Source organism: Myiozetetes cayanensis, unplaced genomic scaffold, assembly GCF_022539395.1.
Source record: "Myiozetetes cayanensis isolate MyiCay16 unplaced genomic scaffold, myiCay2020 scf197, whole genome shotgun sequence".
In the NCBI taxonomy this organism is placed as follows: domain Eukaryota; kingdom Metazoa; phylum Chordata; class Aves; order Passeriformes; family Tyrannidae; genus Myiozetetes; species Myiozetetes cayanensis.
Window position 1 is genome coordinate 1 of NW_026087408.1, and position 22,992 is coordinate 22,992.

The window sequence follows — 22,992 nt, forward strand, 5'->3', positions numbered from 1 at the left end:
AAGACAATGTGTGTCCAAGGTGAACTTGCTGACAGAACAACTCAGGCAAACAGTGTTAGAAAGTCTCCAGGATCCACAAGTTCTGACAGCCAGCACAGAGCCAGTTACAGGGGATTTTATGTTTTACAAATCCCAGAGGTCTGACTCATTCATAAGAAAGCATCTCTGAACAGATCTGATCCTCTTGCCAAGAAATAAAATGTCCTCAACCAGGAGCAACACATCAGAGCTATGCAGGACAGCACACTGAATTTCCTTCTCACAGGCTGGAGAGCACCACTTTGATAACCCAAATACAGCACATTCCAGAGCTCCATGGCCAGGACAGACAGCTACACCTCTGATACTCTCAGAAATGCCTCAATCCATTGCAGGGACCTTGCTTGGAGCTCCCCAGCTTGGGGCACCCAGAGGAGCTCCCCGAAGAATCCTTTGGGTGCGCGCTCGAGTCCTCGGGGTGCCCCAGCCCGGGGGGCACCAACAGCACTGTCCCTCCAGGGGCCCAATCTGCTCCCAAAAGGCAGGGGGATCGTGCCCGTGTCCCACACTGCTCCGGGGATCTGAGGGCCTTCCCGAGAACACCTCGGTGCCGGCGTGAAGGCCCAGAGATCCCTGGGAACCACGGGACAGCAGGCACAGAGTCCCTGCTGGGGCCCATTTGGCTGCCTGAAAGCAGCTCGGCAAAGAAGCCTCTCACACTCAGCTGGGCACTTTTACAAGCCAGGCATTCCTTGCTGACAACACCCTGCAATCATCCCAGCCCAGCGCCTGTCCTGGCCATCAGCTCCCACAGTGCACACAGAGGTGACCATTGCAGCTGATTGAACCCTCATGTACTGATGCCTTTTTCCATTCCCTGCATTCCAGTTCTATATCCAGGGCATTCTCCAACACTTATTACCATACACACCTACCTTGTAAGGTTTCTGAGAGGCTTCTCCAAGGAGCTTCCACGGTCTTCTCTGTCTGGAGTCCCCAAAGTCCCAAGGGCCTGCCTTAGGAACCTCAAGACAACTCACCTGCTGACAGAGGAACTTGGTGCTGCTTGGCTGCTGCCTCACTTCCCTTCTTCCTTCTTTCTTCACCTCCCTGGATGAGTCCCTTTCAATCCTCTGGCTTGGCTCTCTGCAGTTTCCATGCCACAGCCCCCTGCAAAAAGGATCAGCTCTTGTTACACCTCAAAAACCAGACAGCATCCCCCCTGTTCTCCTGACACTTGGCCAGTAGGCCAAAGTCTCCTTCTTTAAAGCACAGTTGGACTCCTGACTGACTGCAACAGCTACAGCCCTGAATCCTAACACAGGCTGAGGGACAAACACGCAGGAGAACTTGGAAGGATCCACTTTGTTCTGCTGACCAATCCAAAGGAGCTTTCCTAACCCAAGAATAAGATGCCCAAGGTCCCTTTTGTGCCACTTGAACTGCTAGAAATGGGATCAACCAGGCCTGCAAAGGCCCTTTCCACTTCACCTGCAGGGGCTGGCAGTCCCACCACTTGACAGGGACCCAAGGGCTGGGCAGGAACGCACGGGCTGGGGCGTCCAATCCATCGGCCGAGGCGTCACCGTCAATTCCTGGAGTTCCTGCAGGGCACATCCTAAAGCCAGCAAACAATTATGCAAGATCACTTTTTGCCTTTCATGTCAATATTCCCTGCAAGATGGGGAGCTTGATAAGGCCTCCTGGTGCAACAAGGACAGACTTATGGTCATCTATTCAAAGCATCTACTAGCACTGAAAAGCTATCACTGTCCTCCTGCCAGGGCTAACTCAGCAAACCCTGTTTGCCAGGAGCCTCCAGGAGCATTTCCAGCTTTTGGGGCTCTCTTTTTTCCCCACAGCTGGAGCTGGGACTATCACCTGCTCTGCAGGGGAAACAGCCCAGAAAGTTAACTGGGAGGGATGCCAGTTGCTCCAAGTCCCTTGTCAGGGCTGCTTACTGCACACCTTGTCCTTTGTTTTCCCTCCCAAACAGTTCAGAGAGATGTGGCAGAGCCAGAGCTCTCCTCAGGGAAGGCCTGAGCTGCCTAAAGGCTGCCCTTGCACCATCTATCCAAGGCAGGAAACTCTTACAGGGGGTTTCCAAAGTTTGCATCAGTCTTACCACACATCCAGAGGGAGCAATGCAGAGTCCTCACCATCCTCCCATTCCCAGGAAGGCACTTCATGGACTGCCTGTGGCTCAGGGAGGACTCAGGTGGCTTCTTTTCTTCCTTCCCCATCTCTGGATTTTCTCCTTAAAAAAAGTAAAGGTTTCTTGGCTTGCCTTGCTCCTGGAGATGCAGCAAAAGGCATCTTCAAATCTAATACTGGCATGCTGATAATTAAAGGATACTAGGGTTGTCTTACCCATACAGATCCAAGCTTAGGGCTAATACCTACAGGTTCTGCCCTTGTCCATTCTCCTGGAATTCCACTGGCCCACACCACAGGAACAACTCCATCTGCCACTCCAGTCGGGACGGTGCTGCTGACAGGAGTTATTTCCTGCACGAGAAGAGCTGCTGCTCTCACACAGTTAGTTTCAGCAATTACAATTTCAATCATCTCCCCATTGGTCAATTTAATACCTGCCTACACTTTTCCACCCAATCTCTTCCTGGCAGTGGTTTGGGTAATTTTGGCAAATAGACCAAGTGAGGAATTCCCCAAGGTTTTCCCACTTTAACCCCTGTCACACCAAAACCCTCACAGTGCCATTCCTGAATTCTCCCACTGTTGTGTTAGGGGTGGAGGAAGTTAGACCTGTGTCTTACCAGCACATGTGCAAACCAAATGCTGGGGACTGGAACCCACACCTTGCACTCCTGCAGCTCTCACAATTCCACTCAAGACAAAACACCCAATGGTACCATCACCACTCACTCCTTAATCCCAATCCCACACTTCTTTTGCAGTCAGAGCACCACTTTTAGAACCCAATTACAGCCCATTCCAGAGCTCCATGGCCAGGACAGACAGCTACACCTCTGACCTCTCAGGAATGCCTCAATCCATTGCAGGGACCTTGCTTGGAGCTCCCCAGCTCGGGGCACCCCGAGGAGCTCCCCGAAGAATCCTTTGGGTGCGCGCTCGAGTCCTCGGGGTGCCCCAGCCCGGGGGGCACCAACAGCACTGTCCCTCCAGGGGCCCAATCTGCTCCCAAAAGGCAGGGGGATCGTGCCCGTGTCCCACACTGCTCCGGGGATCTGAGGGCCTTCCCGAGAACACCTCGGTGCCGGCGTGAAGGCCCAGAGATCCCTGGGAACCACGGGACAGCAGGCACAGAGTCCCTGCTGGGGCCCATTTGGCTGCCTGAAAGCAGCTCGGCAAAGAAGCCTCTCACACTCAGCTGGGCACTTTTACAAGCCAGGCATTCTTTCATGTCTATGCTCTTGAATCATCCCAGCCCGTCGGGTGTCCTGGCCATCAGCTCCCACAGTGCACAGAGGTGTCCCCATTGCAGCTAATTGAACCCTCATGCAATGATGCCCTTTTTCATTCCCTGCATTCCAGTTCTATATTCAGGACATTCCCCAGCACTTATTACCATCCACACCTACCCTGTAGGGTTTCTGAGGGGTTTCTCCAAGGGGCTTCCACGGTCTTCTCTGGCTGGAGTCCCCAAAGTCCCAAGGGCCTGCCTGAGGAACCTCAAGACAACTCACCTGCTGACAGAGGAACTTGGGGCTGCTTGGCTGCTGCCTCACTTCCCTTCTTCCTTCTTTCTTCACCTCCCTGGGTGAGTCCCTTTCAATTCCCTGGCTCGGCTCTCTGCAGTTTCCATGCCACAGCCCCCTGCAAAAAGGATCAGCTCTTGTTACACCTCAAAAACCAGACAGTATCCCCCATTTTCTCCTGACACTTGGCCATTAGGCTAAAGACTCATTACTTAAAGTACAGTTGGATTCCTGACTGACTACAACAGCTACAGCCCTGAATCATAACACAGGCTGAGGGACAAACACGCAGGAGAACTTGAAAGGATCCACTTTGTTCTACTGACCAATCAAAGGAGCTTTCCTAACCCAAGAGAAAGATGCCCAAGGTGCCTTTTGTGCCACTTGAACTGCTAGAAATGGGATCAACAAGGCCTGCAAAGGCCCTTTCCACTTCACCTGCAGGGGCTGGCAGTCCCACCACTTGACAGGGACCCAAGGGCTGGGCAGGAACGCACGGGCTGGGGCGTCCAATCCATCGGCCGAGGCGTCACCGTCAATTCCTGCAGTTCCTGCAGGCCACATCCTAAAGCCAGCAAACAATTAGCAAGACCATTTTTGCCTTTCACGTCAATATTCCCTGCAATATGGAGAGCTTGATAAGGTCTCCTGGTACAACAAAGACAGACTTATGGCCACCTATTCAAAGCATCTACTAGCACTGAAAAGGTATCACTGTCCTCCTGCCAGGGCTAACTCAGCAAACCCTGTTTGCCAGGAGCCTCCAGGAGAATTGCCAGCTTTTGGGGCTCTCTTTTTTCCCCACAGTTGGAGCTGGGACTATCACCTGCTCTACAGGGGCAACAGCCCAGAAAGTTCACTGGGAGGGATGCCAGTCATTCCAAGTCCCTTGTCAGGGCTGCTCACTGCACACCTTGTCCTTTGTTTTCCCTCCCAAACAGTTCAGAGAGATGTGGCAGAGCCAGAGCTCTCCTCAGGGAATGCCTGAGCTGCCTAAAGGCTGCCCTTGCACCATCTATCCAAGGCAGAAAACTCTTACATGGGGTTTCCAAAGTTTGCATCAGTCTTACCACACATCCAGAGGGAGCAATGCAGAGTCCTCACCATCCTCCCATTCCCAGGAAGGCACTTCATGGACTGCCTGTGGCTCAGGGAGGACTCAGGTGGCTTCTTTTCCTCCTTCCCATTTCTGGATTTTCTCCTTCAAAAGCAAAGGTTTCTTGGCTTGCCTTGCTCCTGGAGATGCAGCAAAAGGCATCTTGAAATCTAAGACTGTCAACTACTCAAGGTTGTCATTCCAGGTGCTTCTCTCACCTCCTGCACTGATCAATCCTCTTTGCCACTGGGTTTCTTTGCAGGTTCTTGCAGTCACATTCTGGAAGCAAACCACAATGAGCAAATTTAGCTGTTACTGCAACCAACACATTCTGGTATTGGGATTTTAAAGGATCCTGGGTTTGCCTTACCCACAGAGATCTCAGCTTCATGGGAATACCTACAGGGTCTGCCCTTGTCCATGCTCCCTAAAGCTTGCCCTTGGGAACACCAAGCTTTCCACAAGCATTTCCTACTTCAATTTGGACTTCCAGCACCTTTAAAGGCAATTTAAATCACAATGAAAGGACTTGGTGACAGCACAGCATTGGGTCAGGGACATCAGGACACTCAAACCATACTCACTGTGCACTCTCCAGCCCCAGCACTCCTGCAGCCTCCTCATTTCCCACAGACACTCACTTCTATTTCAAGGACTCCCATCAGGAAACGGATCCCCCTTCCCAGAAGCCAATCCCCAAGGCTCTTTTCACAACCTGCAAACCACAAGAATGACCAAGGGCAGCTGCTGGCAGAGGACACAAAGAGGATTGTGGGGATCAGACACCTTTACCTGGGAGGGCTCCAAGTTTCACCTACCATCCACAAGCAGCTCTGGGGTTTCATGCTGCTTTGCTTCACAGGGCCTTTTCTGCCAAGCTCACTGCTGGAGGATTTTGTCTGCTCTTGAGACACGTCTTACAAAGCTGAGCTGCACCAGATCTGGGGCACTTTTCATCATTCCTCACTCTTCCAGGGCTGCACTTGCCAGGATGCTTTGGGCACGAGGAACCTTCCAGACTGCCCCAAACCTTCACAGCCCACTTGCTCTTCTTGCCACAGCTGGACCAGCTCAGTGTCCCTGCAGGAACAGAAAATTCAATGATGTTCTCTGAAAACAGAACCTCCCCCACTTTGCTTTCCCATTCCATGTGTTGTTCCCTACACAAATGAGGCCCTTCCAGGCCTTGCCAAGTGGCAGCCAAGGAATCCAACCCAAGAACCTGCCAGGGAGCAGCGTCTGTGCCACAGCAACAGCATTCCAGGCCTGGCACTGCCAACCCTCCACTTCTCCCAACAGCTCCAGTGGCACCACAACTTGTCCTGAAGGCAGAAAGGCTCCTTTTAGGAGCACCACAAGCCATCTCTACTGCAGCACTGGAATTCCATCTCCTGCATGGACAAGCTGGGAGAAACAGGGAAGAAAACCAGGACCTTACAGGTCAATTCAGGACATCCAACAGCAGCTCCAAAAAGGTACTGACTCAACACCTCACCAAAGACACAGGACAACAAGGGCCAACACCTCAACAACCACTGCAGTTGGCAATTTAGAAAGCCCAACTACAGCAAAGTTTTTCAGACACTTGGGAAGAGTCTATTCTATTGTAACCTGTTTGTGGGACTCATTCCCAGCCTCCTGAGGTTCATTTCCCACCTCACTCGTGGCTGCACTAGAGCTGCTTCTACACACACACAGAAGGAGCTGCTGCAGCTTGTCCAGTTTCCTGCTTCTCCTTCAAACTCCTCCAGCTCTTTGCCCAGCTCTCCAGGGTCCATTCCTTTGCCCACTGGACTTGTTCCCAGCCCCAGGGCTGCCAGGGCCACCCTGGGCTCTCCCCTGCCCTCACACTGAGGGACCTTTCCCAGCCCCGAGTGCAGCCAGCACTGACCCAGCTGCTGGCAGCTGCAGTTCTCCCTGCTCCCTCCCTCCCTCTGCCTGGAAAACTCCCCTTCCAGCTCCAGCACCCCCACCTCTTACCTCCCAGAAAAGCAGAGCTGCATCCTCCTGGATCCTCCAGCTGGACGCTGCTGGCTCTGTGCAGCTCCCACCCTGCAGCAGGGATGGCAAAGGGAGTTCTGGGCACTGCCCCAAGGGCAGGTGACACCCACTGTGGGTCACACCAATGCTGGGCCATCGCAGGGCTGGGCTCTTCTGGCTGCAGCGCAACAAACAGCCAAGCAGGGACATTTGGCCACTGAAAGGAAACAGCGACAACAAACTTCAGAGGCTGGAACACCACAGCCCCCAAACCTGCCCAGGCTCCAGCTGCTGCACAGACCTGTGGCCAGACAGGACCCAAACCCACACCCAGCACAGACAACCATGGGGAGGTCGTTCCCAACCACAACCAAACATCCAGGGTCAGTGTCTGGCAGCTCCTGCTCCCAGGAAACAATCTTCTTTCCCATTTCCTTTCTTTACAGGTTCTCGCATTCCCATTCCACAGGCAAACCACAATTACCAAACTTGGCTGTCACAGGAACTGATCCAAACTGGTTTCCTAATTTTAAAGGATACTGTGTTTGCCTTACCAGTACAGACTCTGGCTTAGAGATAATTGTTACAGGTTCTGCCCTGGTCCATTTCCTGGAATTCCACTGGCCCACACCACAGGAACAACTCCATCTGCCACTCCAGTCGGGACGGTGCTGCTGACAGGAGTTATTTCCTGCACGAGAAGAGCTGCTGCTCTCACACAGTTAGTTTCAGCAACTACAATTTCAATCTCCCCATGTTCCAACTTCATTTCTGCCTCAACTTTTCCAATTAATCTCTTCCTAGCAGAGATTTAAGGGAGCTTGCAAATAGACAAACTGAGGAACCACCTCATGTTTTCCCACTTCAACCCCTGTCACACCCATCACCTTAACAGTGATTGGTTAATTAAGCCAGCCCTAATTCTCCCTCTGCTGTGTTAAGGACTGAGAAAGTTAGACCTGTGTCTGACTAGCACATGTGCAAAGCAAATGCTGGAGTCTGGAACCCACACCTTGCACTCCTGCAGCTCTCACAATTCCACTCAACACAAAACACCCAATGGTACCATCACCACTCATTCCTTAATCCCAATCCCACACTTCTTTTGCAGTCAGAGCACCACTTTTAGAACCCAATTACAGCCCATTCCAGAGCTCCATGGCCAGGACAGACAGCTACACCTCTGATACTCTCAGGAATGCCTCAATCCATTGCAGGGACCTTGCTTGGAGCTCCCCAGCTTGGGGCACCCAGAGGAGCTCCCCGAAGAATCCTTTGGGTGCGCGCTCGAGTCCTCGGGGTGCCCCAGCCCGGGGGGCACCAACAGCACTGTCCCTCCAGGGGGCCCAATCTGCTCCCAAAAGGCAGGGGCATCGTGCCCGTGTCCCACACTGCTCCGGGGATCTGAGGGCCTTCCCGAGAACACCTCGGTGCCGGCGTGAAGGCCCAGAGATCCCTGGGAACCACGGGACAGCAGGCACAGAGTCCCTGCTGGGGCCCATTTGGCTGCCTGAAAGCAGCTCGGCAAAGAAGCCTCTCACACTCAGCTGGGCACTTTTACAAGCCAGGCATTCCTTGCTGACAACACCCTGCAATCATCCCAGCCCAGCACCTGTCCTGGCCATCAGCTCCCACAGTGCACACAGAGAGGTCTCCACTGCAGCTGAAGGGAGGATCAGCATTACAGGAGGCTTCACTTTGTTCCCTGCATTCCTGTTCCACACTCAGGACATTCCCCAACACCTGTTCCCATATACACAAACTTTCATAAGGTCTCTGAAGAGCTCCATCAGGGGTCTCTGGTGGACACCTGTGCCTTGAGCCCCAAAGTTTTAAGTGACCACATTATCAACTTCAAGTCACTTTACCTGGTTGTAGAATAACTGGGCATTGCTTGACTACTACCCAAGTTCCCCACTTCACTGTTTCTTTAGAAAAAGAATAAAAAGTGTTAATATGCACACAAGTTGAAGAGGGACAGAGGAGAGAGTGGGGGATTGGGGTATGCAGTGAAGCAGGGATGGGGGAGGAAGGGAAAGCTAGAGGAGCCAGAGGAACCGGGTGTGCAGGAGGGCAGCAACAGGAGCCAGGAGGAGGCGGCATACGGGAACCGCCAGCATGGCAAAAAAAGAAACAGGGTAAGGAAGACCAAGGTGTACAGCAGAAGACAGAGAGAAGGTAAGAGCTTGCAGGGTGAGGAACCAGAGAGGGCTGAGAACAAAGGAGCAGGAACGAGAACTGGGGGACTTGCGGTGTCTCCACAGGCAGAAACAGAGCATAGATAACAATTGTGTTGGGAAGGACACGAACAAAAAAATAAAAGAAAAGAAAAGCAAAAGTAAAAGACAAGATACAAACCAAAGCAACCACAAAAATAGCCGCGGCAGAAAGAAACCCCAGCAGCGATGCTGCTTCCCACGCACTGCCCGAGCAAATGGAATCAGCAGCGAGTGCCGGACCTTAAATACCCCGCTCCGACCGCCCCCCCCGCCCGTCCCCGCCCCGCGCACCTGTGCGGGCCCGCCCGCCCCGGCCCTGCCCCGGCCGCGCCGCTCAAAAGCGGCAGAACCGCGCTCGCCCCGCTGTTGTGGAGGACGCTCGTCCCGGGGCGCGGACGGACCGAGCGGCGCTCACGGCCCGGGGGCAGCTCCCGGCGCTGCGCCGAGCCCGGGCCGTGAGCGGGGCCGGCACCGGAGGAGCGAGGCTGCGGACGGGGCTCGGCATCGGGATGGTGACCGGCATCGGGATGGCGACCGGGACTGGGGACCAGGACCGGCGCCAGGACCGCCAGCGGAGGAGCGAGGTTGGCTTGGGGCTGGGAATGGGCTCGGGAGCACGATGGGCACCGGGACCGGCGTATCTGCCCCGGCGTGGCCGGCAGGAGCCGTTCCGGGGCGGTCGCTGGGACCGAGGCGGGCGGGGCCGCTCGGGCCGGGGCTCTGCCGGGGCCCGGGGCCGGGAGAACGGCGGCGCTTCCCTCGTCCGTCCTCGTGGGGACGCGCCGGGCCCGCCCCGGGACCCCCCGAACTCGCCGGGCCCCCAGCGCCGCCCGCGCCCCCCCGCGGGGTCAGAGCCCCCCCGGCTCGGGCACCCCCGGCCCCAGCGCATCCCCCGGAGAGAACACCGCCCGCCTGCCCCTTCTCCGCGGCCGCAATGCCGCGGGCTTCCCGCCCGCAGTGCCCCCGGGAACGGGGGATCTGGGGCCCGCCGGGGCTCCGGGCACGGGCCCGCTCCGGCCGTGGGGAGCCGGGGCCCGTGCCGGGGCAGGGAAGAACGCTTCCTTTCCTCCTTCCTCCCGTGCTCCGGGACCCCGAGCGGAGCTGCCCGCCTGTCCCCGTGTCCCTGTGTCTGTCCACAGGCAGTCCCAGGAGCTGGCGCTGACCGTGCCGCGGCTCGGGCACAGGCTGGGCCCGCCTCTGCCTTCGCAACGGCCGCAATTTCCCACAGCGATTCTTTGGCCTACGATCCAGAAGCTGCAGCTCATCTGACAGCTGCCAGGTGAGACCTGAGGCTCTCCTTCCTCTCCCCCACTTTCTCTGGAACTCGCCCCCTCCCGCGGCAAAGCCTCTGCTTTGAAAAATCCCACCGAAAGATTGCATCTTTCTTTGCAGACGGACAGGGTCCTGCCTGGCCGGGAAAGGGCTACAGGAGAGGAAACCCACAAATGCTCCGAGCGGACGCTGCGGCGCGAGTCACAGGAGGCAAGGAGCGCGGGGAAATGCTGTCGGCAAATGCGCCTTTATTCAATGTGGGCAGCTCTCGCTCCTCTCCACGAGCCCTTGGCAGGCCCGGGCCGGAGGGAGCGCGGCCGGCTGGGCTGTGCCCGGCTGGGGACGGGCACGAACTCGTGCTTGCCGTGCTCGGGGAGCTTTTCCTGCCCCGTCCCTGTGCGCTCCGGAGCAGCCGGGCAGGGCAGGCGGGCCGGCAGGAGGACGGAGCAGCAGGCAGCGAGCCGGCCCTCCTTGCGCTTCCTCTTGGCAGGGGACGGAGGAGCCGTGCCCTGCACTGCCCTGCTCCGGAGCGTCCGGAGCTGGGGGAATCCCACCCGCAGCCGCGGCACTGCCAGCACAGCTCGTGGCAGCAGGGATGGAGCAGCTCCGGGCCAGCCCTCGCAGCGGGCACGAGCTGGATTTGTCTGCCAGGCACGGCTCGTCTGCAGAATTCCCATCCGTGCCCGTGGAACGGGGCAGGGGGGCGGTGTTTGGGGCCGCTGTGCTGGGCTGCGGGGGCTGGGTAAGCCCGTTCCCTGCCGGGGAGCCCCGGGGGGAGCCGTGGCGGGGCTGAGGGGCTGTTGCTCTCTTGGTCTATCAGGTTTGCCTTGGAACTCTAAAACCTTTCCCCGTGCAGGGCTAAGAGGGAAAGGCTACTCTAACTTGGTTTTCTGGTGCCGAGCTCACGTTCTTTCCTTGTTCTGTGTCAGTTTCCAGCTTCCCTTGTGGTTTCCCCTGGTGCTGGCAGAGTGTGGCGAGTTGTGCTTCCTGCTGGGAGAGAGAAGGACCTTGGAAAGCTGCTCTGCGACCACAGCTGTGCCGAGCCTGGGAGTTTGTACCGGTAAGAGCAGGGCTGATGCTCCCAGTGAGGAACTGGGTGTTGCTGTTGGAAGCTGGAATGTGCATGTGCCTTCTAAATCCAAGGAGAGGCAGAAGCCAGGAGGGACCAGGTTTGGTGGCACGACAGCAGCTTCAAAAGACCTTGACTATGGGAGAAGTGTCCAGGAAACATTGCTCTTTTTTGCAGGGAGGCAGTTTGCAAGGACAGGGAGGGTGCTGTGCTCTTTGGCAAAACTACACAGGGTGGGATGTCCACAGGGTGAGGAAATCTTGGCCACGTGTGAGCTGCAGAAAAGGTGTGTGGGTGCCTGTGTGTGACACCCGTGTGTCTGCAGGAAGGGCTTTCTGGTGCCACTTGAACTTGTAGGGAGTCCAAAAGGGCACAGTTGTCTGAAAAAGGCAAAAGCTCTCAGCCTCTGTTGACACCTGCACCAAAGGAGATGAAAATTCCTCCTCCTTGTTTGCAGACTGCACAAAGCTCCTGGGAAAGGAAGCTCGAGGTTCCAACTCAGCTTTATGCTAAAGGTTTCCTTCCTCCTCTCTCAGCAGGATGTCGAGTGCCACCGTGTCCCCGAGGTCACTGTTTCTCCTGTTGGGAGAGCACGGGGTGGATGGAAAGGATCCCCAGGCATGTGCAGGCACAAGGAGCTTGTCCCACTGCGATTTTCCTACAGCCCTCAAAGGATGGGCTTTCAGGTACCCTGGGTAATGTGCCAGCTCTCCTGCTGGAGCTGTTCCATGGAATATTTGAACACAAAGAGTAAAGCTGAAGTCAGGTCTGTTCTGGAGTGTGTTACACTTGTGCAAAGCTCCTTCCCCCTGTTTATTTTCTGTCCTGGAAAGCAGAGGCTGGGGTTCCTGGGCACTTCCTATTAAATGATACCATGAAACTAATTTTGTGCTGGAAGGGGAAAGGAGCTGTCTGTGGGAGGTCATGTGGCCATGACAAAAGTTTTCTGTGTTTTCAGTCAGTAAGATCTTAAAATATCTTAGTGTGTAGGAATGCCTGGTTTGTAAAAGTGCCCAGCTGAGTGTGAGAGGCTTCTTTGCCGAGCTGCTTTCAGGCAGCCAAATGGGCCCCAGCAGGGACTCTGTGCCTGCTGTCCCGTGGTTCCCAGGGATCTCTGGGCCTTCACGCCGGCACCGAGGTGTTCTCGGGAAGGCCCTCAGATCCCCGGAGCAGTGTGGGACACGGGCACGATGCCCCTGCCTTTTGGGAGCAGATTGGGCCCCGGGAGGGACAGTGCTGTTGGTGCCCCCCGGGCTGGGGCACCCCGAGGACTCGAGCGCGCACCCAAAGGATTCTTCGGGGAGCTCCTCTGGGTGCCCCAAGCTGGGGAGCTCCAAGCAAGGTCCCTGCAAGGGATTGAGGCATTCCTGAGAGGATCAGAGGTGTAGCTGTCCGTCCTGGCCATGGAGCTCTGGAATGGGCTGTAATTGGGTTCTAAAAGTGGTGCTCGGACTGCAAAAGAAGTGTGGGATTGGGATTATGGAATGAGTGGTGATGGTACCATTGGGTGTTTTGTCTTGAGTGGAATTGTGAGAGCTGCAGGAGTGCAAGGTGTGGGTTCCAGTCCCCAGCATTTGGTTGGCACATGTCCTGGTCAGCCCTTAACACAGCAGAGGGAGAATTAAGGGCTGGCTTAATTAACCAATTAGTTAACCAATTACTGTTAAAGTGATGGGCATGACAGGGGTTTAATTGGGAAAACAATGAGTAACTCCTCAGTTTGTTTATTTGCAAGCTCCCCTAAACCTTTTCTAGGAAGAGATTGGCTGGTAAAGTTGAGGCAGGTATTAAATTGAACAATGGAGAGATGATTGAAATTGTAATTGCTGAAACTAACTGTGTGAGAGCAGCAGCTCTTCTCGTGCAGGAAATAACTCCTGTCAGCAGCACCGTCCCGACTGGAGTGGCAGAAGATGGAGTTGTTCCTGTGGTGTGGGCCAGTGGAATTCCAGGAGAATGGACAAGGACAGAACCTGTAGGTTTTAACCCTAAACTGGGATCTGTATGGGTAAGACAGCCCCAGTATCCTTTAAAATCAGCATGCCAGTATTAGATTTCAAGATGCCTTTTGCTGCATCTCCAGGAGCAAGGCAAGCCAAGAAACCTTTGCTTTTGAAGGAGAAAATCCAGAAGTGGGGAATGAAGGAAAGAAGCCACCTGAGTCCTCCCTGAGCCACAGCCAGTGCATGAAGTGCCTTCCTGGGAATGGTCGGATGGTGAGGACTCTGCATTGCTTCCTCTGGATGTGTGGTAAGGCTGATGCAAACTTTGGAAACCCCCTGTAAGAGTTTGCTGCCTTGGATAGATGGTGCAAGGGCAGCCTTTAGGCAGCTCAGGCATTCCCTGAGGAGAGCTCTGGCTCTGCCACATCTCTCTGAACTGTTTGAAGCCCCTTGGTTTGGGAGGGAGAACGAAGGACCAAGTGTGCAGAGAGCCCCCCTGACAAGGGACTTGGAGTGACTGGCATCCCTCCCAGTTAACTTTCTGGGCTGTTCCCCCTGTAGAGCAGGTGATAGTCCCAGCTCCAGCTGTGGGGAAAAAAGAGAGCCCCAAAAGCTGGCAATCCTCCTGGAGGCTCCTGGCAAACAGGGTTTGCTGAGTTAGCCCTGGCAGGAGGACAGTGATAGCTTTTCAGTGCTAGTAGAGCCTTTGAATAGATGGCCATAAGTCTGTCCTTGTTGCACCAGGAGGCCTTATCAAGCTCCCCATATTGCAGGGAATATTGACATGAAAGGCAAAACTGGTCTTGCTAATTGTTTGCTGGCTTTAGGATGTGGCCTGCAGGAACTGCAGGAATTGACGGTGACGCCTCGGCCGATGGATTGGACGCCCCCAGCCCGTGCGTTCCTGCCCAGCCCTTGGGTCCCTGTCAAGTGGTGGGACTGCCAGCCCCTGCAGGTGAAGTGGAAAGGGCCTTTGCAGGCCTTGTTGATTCCATTTCTAGCAGTTCAAGTGGCAGAAAAGGGACCTTGGGCATCTTTCTCTTGGGTTAGGAAACCTCCTTTGATTGGTCAGTAGAACAAAGTGGATCCTTCCAAGTTCTCCTGCGTGTTTGTCCCTCAGCCTGTGTTAGGATTCAGGGCTGTAGCTGTTGCAGTCAGTCAGGAGTCCAACTGTGCTTTAAAGAAGGAGACTTTGGCTTAAAGGCCAAGTGTCAGGAGAACAGGGGGGATGCTGTCTGGTTTTTGAGGTGTAACAAGAGCTGATACTTTTTGCAGGGGGCTGTGGCATGGAAACTGCAGAGAGCCGAGCCAGGGGATTGAAAGGGACTCAGCCAGGGAGGTGAAGGAAGAAGGAAGAAGGGAAGTGAGGCAGCAGCCAAGCAGCACCAAGTTCCTCTGTCAGCAGGTGAGTTGTCTTGAGGTTCCTCAGGCAGGCCCTTGGGACTTTGGGGACTCCAGCCAGAGAAGACCGTGGAAGCCCCTTGGAGAAGCCTCTCAGAAACCTTACAGGGTAGGTGTGTATGGTAATAAGTGCTGGGCAATGTCCTGAGTGTGGAACAGGAATGCAGGGAACAAAGTGAAGCCTCCTGTAATGCTGATCCCTCCCCTCATCTGCAGTGGAGACCCCTCTGTGTGCACTGTGGGAGCTGATGGCCAGGACAGGCGCTGGGCTGGGATGATTCAAGAGCATAGGAATAAAAGAATGCCTGGCTTGTAAAACTCACCAGTTGAGTCTTAGGGGTTCTTGTAGGAAATTGTAGGCGACACCTGAAGCTCTAGTGTGGGCTTGTGTGTTCAGTTGGGAAGAGATTTTCCAGGGAAGAGGAATCTTTGTCAGTGTGAGAAGTTGCCCTTGATGAAGTTCCCTTCAGAGCTGATGCCCTTGGCAGGAGAAGGGCTCAGCAAGGAGGCTTTTTCCTCCTGGGCAGGAAGAGAGGCCAGTGCCCTTCCTGCCCAATGCCCAGCCCAGCAGGGCTTGCAGGAGCTGCTGGTGTGGCTGTTCTTTGGGTTCTCAGCTGTGCCCGTGGGGTGGTGACGTCGCGTTCCTGCCTGTGCTCCAGGGCAGCCCCTGGGCCTTTTTGGGAGCCTGAGGGATTGCAGCACTGGGGATGGCTTTGGTGTCCTTCTGTCCTCCAGGTAGAACTGTCTGGGGTAGTCTCTGATCTCCCTGATTTTTGTATCATCCCTGAAACTTGGAAAAGTTGCACTTGTGTAATTTCCCCCCTGACTTGTCTGGGTTGAAGCAAGAGTGGCAGATTGTTGTAGTGTGCAGGTGTTTGTTTGTGTCTGAGCAGTTTGGTGTTTATTTCCCAAGGGAGGCCATGGAATGTTGTGGTGTTTTTGTCCCAATATTTGGAGGTAGTGCCCTGCATTAGTTGATTTCTGCCCCTCTCCCTGATATCTGAGTGTGGAAGTGGACCAAGAGCTGGTAGTTTGTGCAGTGGGATGTGCCCTGGAAACTCCATGGAGCTGAGTCAAGGGATTGAAAGGGACTAAGGAAGCAAAGGAAAGAAACAAGGAGGAAGAGAACTGAGGCAGCAGCCAAGCAACACCAAGTTCCTCTGTAAGCAGGTGAACTGTTTGAAGCTGATAAGGTGGTGACTTAGAACTTTGGGGGCTCCAGGCACTGGTGACCACCAGAGACCCCCACTCAGAGACCTTCTAAGGGGATGTGTGTATGGGAACAGGTATTGGGAAATGTCCTGAGTGTGGAACAGAGATACAGGGAACAAAGTGACCCCTCCTGTAATGCTGATCCCTCCCCTCAGCTGCAGTGGAGACCCCTCTGTGTGCACTGTGGGAGCTGATGGCCAGGACAGGCGCTGGGCTGGGATGATTGCAGGGTGTTGTCAGCAAGGAATGCCTGGCTTGTAAAAGTGCCCAGCTGAGTGTGAGAGGCTTCTTTGCCGAGCTGCTTTCAGGCAGCCCAATGGGCCCCAGCAGGGACTCTGTGCCTGCTGTCCCGTGGTTCCCAGGGATCTCTGGGCCTTCACGCCAGCACCGAGGTGTTCTCGGGAAGGCCCTCAGATCCCCGGAGCAGTGTGGGACACGGGCACGATCCCCCTGCCTTTTGGGAGCAGATTGGGCCCCTGGAGGGACAGTGCTGTTGGTGCCCCCGGGCTGGGGCACCCGAGGACTCGAGCGCGCACCCAAAGGATTCTTGGGGGAGCTCCTCTGGGTGCCCCAAGCTGGGGAGCTCCAAGCAAGGTCCCTGCAATGGATTGAGGCATTCCTGAGAGTATCAGAGGTGTAGCTGTCCGTCCTGGCCATGGAGCTCTGGAATGGGCTGTAATTGGGTTCTAAAAGTGGTGCTCTGACTGCAAAGGAGTGTGGGATTGGGATTAAGGAATGAGTGGTGATGGTACCATTGGGTGTTTTGTCTTGAGTGGAATTGTGAGAGCTGCAGGAGTGCAAGGTGTGGGTTCCAGTCCCCAGCATGTGGTTGGCACACCTTCTGGTCAGACAGAGGTCCAGCTTCGTCAGTCCTTAACACAACAGAGGGACAGTTAAGGAATAGCACTGTGAAGGTGATTGGTGTGACAGGGGTTTAACTGGGAAAACAATGAGTAATTCCTCACTTTGTCTATTTGCCAAAATTACCCAAACCACTGCCAGGAATTGATTGGTTTGAAAGTTGAGGCAGAAATGAAATTGGAACATGGGGAGATGGAAATTGTAATTGCTGAAACTAACTGTGTGAGAGCAGCAGCTCTTCTCGTGCAGGAAATAACTCCTATCAGCAGCACCGTCCCGACTGGAGTGGCAGATGGAGTTGTTCCTGTGGTGTGGGCCAGTGGAAAACAGTTGTGGCCTATGCAGGGCCAGGTTGGACACTTGTCAAACAGGAGCAGAAGTGACTCTCCAGGTAGCCCAATATAAATATGGGAAGCCAAGGGGTCAAGTAAACCAGTGCATGCTGTGAGTGCAGAGGCAGGGATAGGTTGGGATCGCAAGAACTGGGGTGGAGATGCTTGGGATTGAGCTGCTTTAGAGCGTGGTTCAGAGGGGAAGTGTTTGCTGAAGCACAGCCAATAACAGGAGGGAAAGGGGAAGGTGACCCCGCTGGTTCTCCCATCAGGCCTGATGTGGTGGAGGATTTTACTCAGCCTGAACTTGCTGGTGCTGTGGAGAGGTTTAAAGCAGAGGCCAGAGAGTCTGTGATCTCCTGGGCAGTTGGGCTGCATGAGCTGGGAGCCTCTGGGCTCAGATTGGACTGGGCAGACAGGGAGCAGTTTGTCCCGTGGAGCTGGGCTGGGTTTGTTCAGGATGCCTTGGGAGGCAGGGCTGGAGAGGCTCCTTTGTTGGCTGCAGTGGTGGGAGGTTGTCCCAGGAGGGCTGGAGCCCTTGGACCTCCTGTTCCCCCCGTGAGCCCCGACGGGACCGTGCACTTGGCAATGGAGGGCCCCCCATTGCCGAGTCAGCGGTTCCGGGGGCCGGCAGGGATGGGATCAGGATGCCGAGCTCCGGCCAGGGCAGGGCTGCAAATGGGGCAGCCACTGCAAGAACCCAAGGCACAGGGAGATGAAGGCCGAGCTCCAGCACAAGGGTGGGTGAGAAAAGCCCGTGGCCCTCAGGTGGAGCTTTGAATTCCTTGGGAAAATGGATCTTGTCCAAGGGCTCAGGCCCTTGTGGGTGCTGGAGCGGAGGCCTCTTCAGCTGATGGTGACCCTAAAAAGGTGCAAGGACAGCAAGTTTTGATGACAGGATGAGGTGGCAAACAAGGTGAAGTGGAACAGAGAAAAGCTGAGCTTCAGATTGGTGCTGTGCCCAAGCAGCCTTGTGGAGTGCTTGTTGCTGTGCCTGGCTGTGGAATGGCAGTGGATATTTCCAAGGGCTGCCTTGTGCCGAGGAACACTGGGCTCAGTTCCCTGTCCCTGGGCAGGGCAGGCAGGGCATGTTTACCTGCCCCCCTCGAGGGTGGCTCCATAAGACTTGACTTGATCCCCAAGCGTGAGGGGGCCGTGGGGGAGGGATTTGTGCTGAGCCCCAGTTCTGTCTCTGGGGGCAGTCAGGATTTGATGCCTTGCTCCGTTTCTTTTGTGTACCGTAAATCTGTGTCGGGTGTTGTTGGCTTGTGCTTGTTTGAACTGTTCCTGTTATCCTGTGCCTGGGGAGGAGTTGTTTCCTGGAGTGCCCTGCCTGTTGGCAAAACACCAGGTGTGTGCAGCAGCTGGAGCCTGGGCAGGTTTGGGGGCTGTGGTGATGGTACCATTGGGTGTTTTGTCTTGAGTGGAATTGTGAGAGCTGCAGGAGTGCAAGGTGTGGGTTCCAGTCCCCAGCATTTGGTTTGCACATGTGCTGGTCAGACACAGGTCCAGCTTCCTCCACCCCTCACACAACCAAGGGAGAATTGAGCAATGGCTCTGTGAGGGTTTGTGGCGTGACAGGGGTTAAAGTGGGAAAACCTTGGGGAATTCCTCAGTTTGTCTATTTGCAAGCTCTCCTAAGCTTTAGCTGGGAAGAGATTGATTGGAAAAGTTGAGGCAGGTATTAAATTGACCAATGGGGAGATGATGGAAAGTCTAATTGCTGAAACTAACTGTGTGAGAGCAGCAGCTCTTCTCGTGCAGGAAATAACTCCTGTCAGCAGCACCATCCCGACTGGAGTGGCAGATGGAGTTGTTCCTGTGGTGTGGGCCAGTGGAATTCCAGGAGAATGGACAAGGGCGGAACCTGTAGGTATTAGCCCTAAGCTGGGATCTGTATGGGTAAGACAACCCCAGTGTCCTTTAAAATTAGAATGCCAGTAGTAGATTTAAAAGATGCCTTTTGCTGCATTTCCAGGAGGAAAGCAAGCCAAGAAACCTTTCTTTTGAAGGAGAAAATGCAGAAATGGGGAAGGAAGAAAAGAAGCCACCTGAGTCCTCCCTGAGCCACAGGCAGTCCATGAAGTGCCTTTCTGGGAATGGGAGGATGGTGAGGACTCTGCATTGCTCCCTCTGGATGTGTGGTAAGACTGATGCAAACTTTGGAAACCCCCTGTAAGAGTTTTCTGCCTTGGATAGATGGTGCAAGGGCAGCCTTTAGGCAGCTCAGGCATTCCCTGAGGAGAGCTCTGGCTCTGCCACATCTCTCTGAACTGTTTGGGAGGGAAAACAAAGGACAAGGTGTGCAGAGAGCAGCCCTGACAAGGGCCTTGGAGTGACTGGCATCCCTCCCAGTGAACTTTCTGGGCTATTCCCCCTGTAGAGCAGGTGATAGTCCCAGCTCCAGCTGTGGGGAAAAAAGAGAGCCCCAAAAGCTGGCAATCCTCCTGGAGGCTCCTGGCAAACAGGGTTTGCTGAGTTAGCCCTGGCAGGAGGACAGTGATACCTTTTCAGTGCTAGTAGATGCTTTGAATAGGTGGCCATAAGTCTGTCCTTGTTGCACCAGGAGGCCTTATCAAGCTCCCCATCTTGTAGGGAATGTTGACATTGAAGACCAAAATGGTCTTGCTAATTGTTTGCTGGCTTTAGGATGTGCCCTGCAGGAACTGCAGGAATTGACGGTGACGCCTCGGCCGATGGATTGGACGCCCCCAGCCCGTGCGTTCCTGCCCAGCCCTTGGGTCCCTGTCAAGTGGTGGGACTGCCAGCCCCTGCAGGTGAAGTGGAAAGGGCCTTTGCAGGCCTGGTTGATTCCATTTCTAGCAGTTCAAGTGGCACAAAAGGGACCTTGGGCATCTTTCTCTTGGGTTAGGAAACCTCCTTGGAATTGGTCAGCAGAACAAAGTGGATCCTTCCAAGTTCTCCTGTGTGTTTGTCCCTCAGCCTGTGTTATGATTCAGGGCTGTAGCTGTTGTAGTCAGTCAGGAGTCCAACTGTGCTTTAAAGAAGGAGACTTTGGCCTAATGGCCAAGTGTCAGGAGAACAGGGGGGATGCTGTCTGGTTTTTGAGGTGTAACAAGAGCTGATACTTTTTGCAGGGGGCTGTGGCATGGAAAGTGCAGAGAGCCGAGCCAGGGGATTGAAAGGGACTCACCCAGGGAGGTGAAGAAAGAAGGAAGAAGGGAAGTGAGGCAGCAGCCAAGCAGCACCAAGTTCCTCTGTGAGCAGGTGAGTTGTCTTGAGGTTCCTCAGGCAGGCTCTTGGGACTTTGGGGACTCCAGACAGAGAAGACCGTGGAAGCCCCTTGGAGAAGCCTCTCAGAAACCTTACAAGGTAGGTGTGGATGGTAATAAGTGTTGGAGAATGCCCTGGATATAGAACTGGAATGCCGGGAATGAAAAAGGGCATCAGTACATGAGGGTTCAATCAGCTGCAGTGGAGACCCCTCTGTGTGCACTGTGGGAGCTGATGGCCAGGACAGGCGCTGGGCTGGGATGATTGCAGGGTGTTGTCAGCAAGGAATGCCTGGCTTGTAAAAGTGCCCAGCTGAGTGTGAGAGGCTTCTTTGCCGAGCTGCTTTCAGGCAGCCAAATGGGCCCCAGCAGGGACTCTGTGCCTGCTGTCCCGTGGTTCCCAGGGATCTCTGGGCCTTCACGCCGGCACCGAGGTGTTCTCGGGAAGGCCCTCAGATCCCCGGAGCAGTGTGGGACACGGGCACGATGCCCCTGCCTTTTGGGAGCAGATTGGGCCCCTGGAGGGACAGTGCTGTTGGTGCCCCCCGGGCTGGGGCACCCCGAGGACTCGAGCGCGCACCCAAAGGATTCTTCGGGGAGCTCCTCTGGGTGCCCCAAGCTGGGGAGCTCCAAGCAAGGTCCCTGCAATGGATTGAGGCATTCCTGAGAGGATCAGAGGTGTAGCTGTCTGTCCTGGCCATGGAGCTCTGGAATGGGCTGTAATTGGGTTCTAAAAGTGGTGCTCGGAGTGCAAAAGAAGTGTGGGATTGGGATTAAGGAATGAGTGGTGATGGTACCATTGGGTGTTTTGTCTTGAGTGGAATTGTGAGAGCTGCAGGAGTGCAAGGTGTGGGTTCCAGTCCCCAGCATTTGGTTTGCACATGTGCTGGTCAGACACAGGTCCAGCTTCCTCAGCCCTTAACACAACAGAGGCAGAATTAAGGGATGGCACTGTGAAGGTGATTGGTGTGACAGGGGTTAAAGTGGGAAAACCTTGGGGAATTCCTTAGTTTGTCTGTTTGCCAAAATTACCCAAGCCACTGCCAGAAGAGATTGGTTGGAACAGTTCAGGCAGAAATGAAATTGGACAATGGGGAGATTGAAATTGTAATTGCTGAAACTAACTGTGTGAGAGCAGCAGCTCTTCTCGTGCAGGAAATAACTCCTGTCAGCAGCACCGTCCTGACTGAAGTGGCAGATGGAGTTGTTCCTGTGGTGTGGGCCAGTGGAATTCCAGGAGAATGGACCAGGACAGACCCTGTAGGTATTAGCCCTAAGCTGGGATCTGTATGGGTAAGACAACCCCAGTATCCTTTAAAATCAGAATGCCAGTAGTAGATTTCAAGATGCCTTTTACTGCATTTCCAGGAGGAAGGTAAGGCAAGAAACCTTTGCTTTTGAAGGAGAAAATGCAGAAATGAGGAAAGAAGAAAAGAAGCCACCTGAGTCCTCCCTAAGCCACCTGAGTCGTCCCTGAGCCACAGGCAGTGCATGAAGTGCCTTCCTGGGAATGGGAGGATGGTGAGGACTCTGCATTGCTCCCTCTGGATGTGTGGTAAGACTGATGCAAACTTTGGAAACCCCCTGTAAGAGTTTGCTGCCTTGGATAGATGGTGCAAGGGCAGCCTTTAGGCAGCTCAGGCATTCCCTGAGGAGAGCTCTGGCTCTGCCACTTCTCGTGGGTGGTTGCCCCTTGCCCTGCAGTGGGGCACGCACAGACTGTTGCCATGAGGTGATGAACGGGCGCTGTTTGGCTGCCACTCCAGCATCACCTTATACTACGTCCTGGCCCTACGTAGTGTAATGTGGAGCTGATCCATGGGGTGTCAGGACTGCTGGCTGGAGCGATGCTCATCCTTCCATCGACACTGTGTTGCTGGCGGGGACGCCCGCTAAGCATGAGTGCCGCCCAGCCCTGCAGAGCCTGGGAGCCCTGGCCTGTCTGTGCAGGGGAGCACAGTTTAGTGAGAGGAAGAACCCAGAAAGCAAACACTTCACATCCTTTTCCTTGGATCCCTTTAATTCCCTTTGTACTAGCTAATATTGGATCCCTTTAATTCCCTTTGTACTAGCTAATATTGGATCCCTTTAATTCCCTTTGTACTAGCTAATATTGGATCCCTTTAATTCCTTGACACTAATACTTTAATAGAGGCTGTTTGTAGGATTGTATGAACACCAATAGATAAAGTAGTTTTTTTGTATTCTTTTTAACTTTTGATTCTCCTTGCTAATAGTTTTGTTTTTAACTCTCACTTCAATAAAGGATATTTTGTAGTGTTTGAATGACTGTTGTGCTTGTCTTTATTCTGGACATGGATCCTTGCCAGCCTGGTCCAAGCAGGGAGAACTGCAGCTGCCAGCAGCTGGGTCAGTGCTGGCTGCACTCGGGGCTGGGAAAGGTCCCTCAGTGTGAGGGCAGGGGAGAGCCCAGGGTGGCCCTGGCAGCCCTGGGGCTGGGAACAAGTCCAGTGGGCAAAGGAATGGACCCTGGAGAGCTGGGCAAAGAGCTGGAGGAGTTGGAAGGAGAAGCAGGAAACTGGACAAGCTGCAGCAGCTCCTTCTGTGTGTGTGGAGAAGCAGCTCTAGTGCAGCCACGAGTGAGGTGGGAAATGAACCTCAGGAGGCTGGGAATGAGTCCCACAAACTGGTTACAAGGGAACAACACATGGAATGGGAAAGCAAAGTGAGGGAGGTTCTGTTTTCAGAGAGAAT

At 54.6% G+C, this 22,992-nt stretch overlaps 1 protein-coding gene and 4 long non-coding RNA genes across 12 annotated transcripts; 2 read left to right on the top strand and 3 right to left on the bottom strand.

Annotated features, from left to right (window-relative positions):
• Nucleotides 1–840: 840 nt before the first annotated feature.
• On the bottom strand, nucleotides 841–2,677 carry LOC126639437 (uncharacterized). 2 transcript variants are annotated; one of them, XR_007628794.1, is made up of 4 exons: nucleotides 2,383–2,677; nucleotides 2,105–2,273; nucleotides 1,471–1,597; nucleotides 841–1,149 (listed from the first exon to the last, which is right to left on the bottom strand). It is a non-coding gene; the product is annotated as an uncharacterized LOC126639437 (long non-coding RNA). The 2 variants fall into 2 exon arrangements; XR_007628795.1 differs by having other exon boundaries at nucleotides 843–1,149; nucleotides 2,105–2,236.
• An 832-nt stretch (nucleotides 2,678–3,509) lies between these two features.
• Nucleotides 3,510–4,963, bottom strand: LOC126639438 (uncharacterized). The gene is made up of 3 exons (XR_007628796.1): nucleotides 4,730–4,963; nucleotides 4,098–4,224; nucleotides 3,510–3,777 (listed from the first exon to the last, which is right to left on the bottom strand). It is a non-coding gene; the product is annotated as an uncharacterized LOC126639438 (long non-coding RNA).
• A 203-nt stretch (nucleotides 4,964–5,166) lies between these two features.
• Nucleotides 5,167–8,339, bottom strand: LOC126639439 (uncharacterized). Its single transcript, XR_007628797.1, has 4 exons — nucleotides 6,736–8,339; nucleotides 5,548–5,835; nucleotides 5,340–5,470; nucleotides 5,167–5,251 (listed from the first exon to the last, which is right to left on the bottom strand). It is a non-coding gene; the product is annotated as an uncharacterized LOC126639439 (long non-coding RNA).
• A 1,124-nt stretch (nucleotides 8,340–9,463) lies between these two features.
• Nucleotides 9,464–11,019, top strand: LOC126639434 (uncharacterized). The gene is made up of 3 exons (XM_050314200.1): nucleotides 9,464–9,538; nucleotides 10,094–10,233; nucleotides 10,347–11,019. Exons 1-3 carry the CDS (start codon nucleotides 9,464–9,466, stop codon nucleotides 11,017–11,019), a joined length of 888 nt encoding a protein of 295 aa, XP_050170157.1.
• Nucleotides 11,020–11,089: 70 nt separating this feature from the next.
• On the top strand, nucleotides 11,090–22,950 carry LOC126639435 (uncharacterized). 7 transcript variants are annotated; one of them, XR_007628785.1, is made up of 6 exons: nucleotides 11,090–11,286; nucleotides 11,832–12,637; nucleotides 16,446–16,653; nucleotides 18,498–19,188; nucleotides 19,694–19,821; nucleotides 20,143–22,950. It is a non-coding gene; the product is annotated as an uncharacterized LOC126639435 (long non-coding RNA). The 7 variants fall into 7 exon arrangements; XR_007628786.1 differs by lacking the exon at nucleotides 16,446–16,653 and having other exon boundaries at nucleotides 11,832–13,303; nucleotides 19,057–19,188; XR_007628790.1 differs by lacking the exon at nucleotides 16,446–16,653 and having other exon boundaries at nucleotides 11,832–13,303; nucleotides 19,057–19,188; nucleotides 19,708–19,821.
• The last annotated feature ends 42 nt before the right edge of the window (nucleotides 22,951–22,992 follow it).

Bases quoted from the DNA above. Each gene is read 5' to 3' on its own strand.
- LOC126639434 (XM_050314200.1), top strand. From the start codon at position 9,464: ATGGTGACCGGCATCGGGATGGCGACCGGGACTGGGGACCAGGACCGG. The intron at 9,539-10,093 runs GTTGGCTTGGGG...GTCTGTCCACAG, and splicing joins ACCGCCAGCGGAGGAGCGAG to GCAGTCCCAGGAGCTGGCGC. The intron at 10,234-10,346 runs GTGAGACCTGAG...CTTTCTTTGCAG, and splicing joins GCTCATCTGACAGCTGCCAG to ACGGACAGGGTCCTGCCTGG.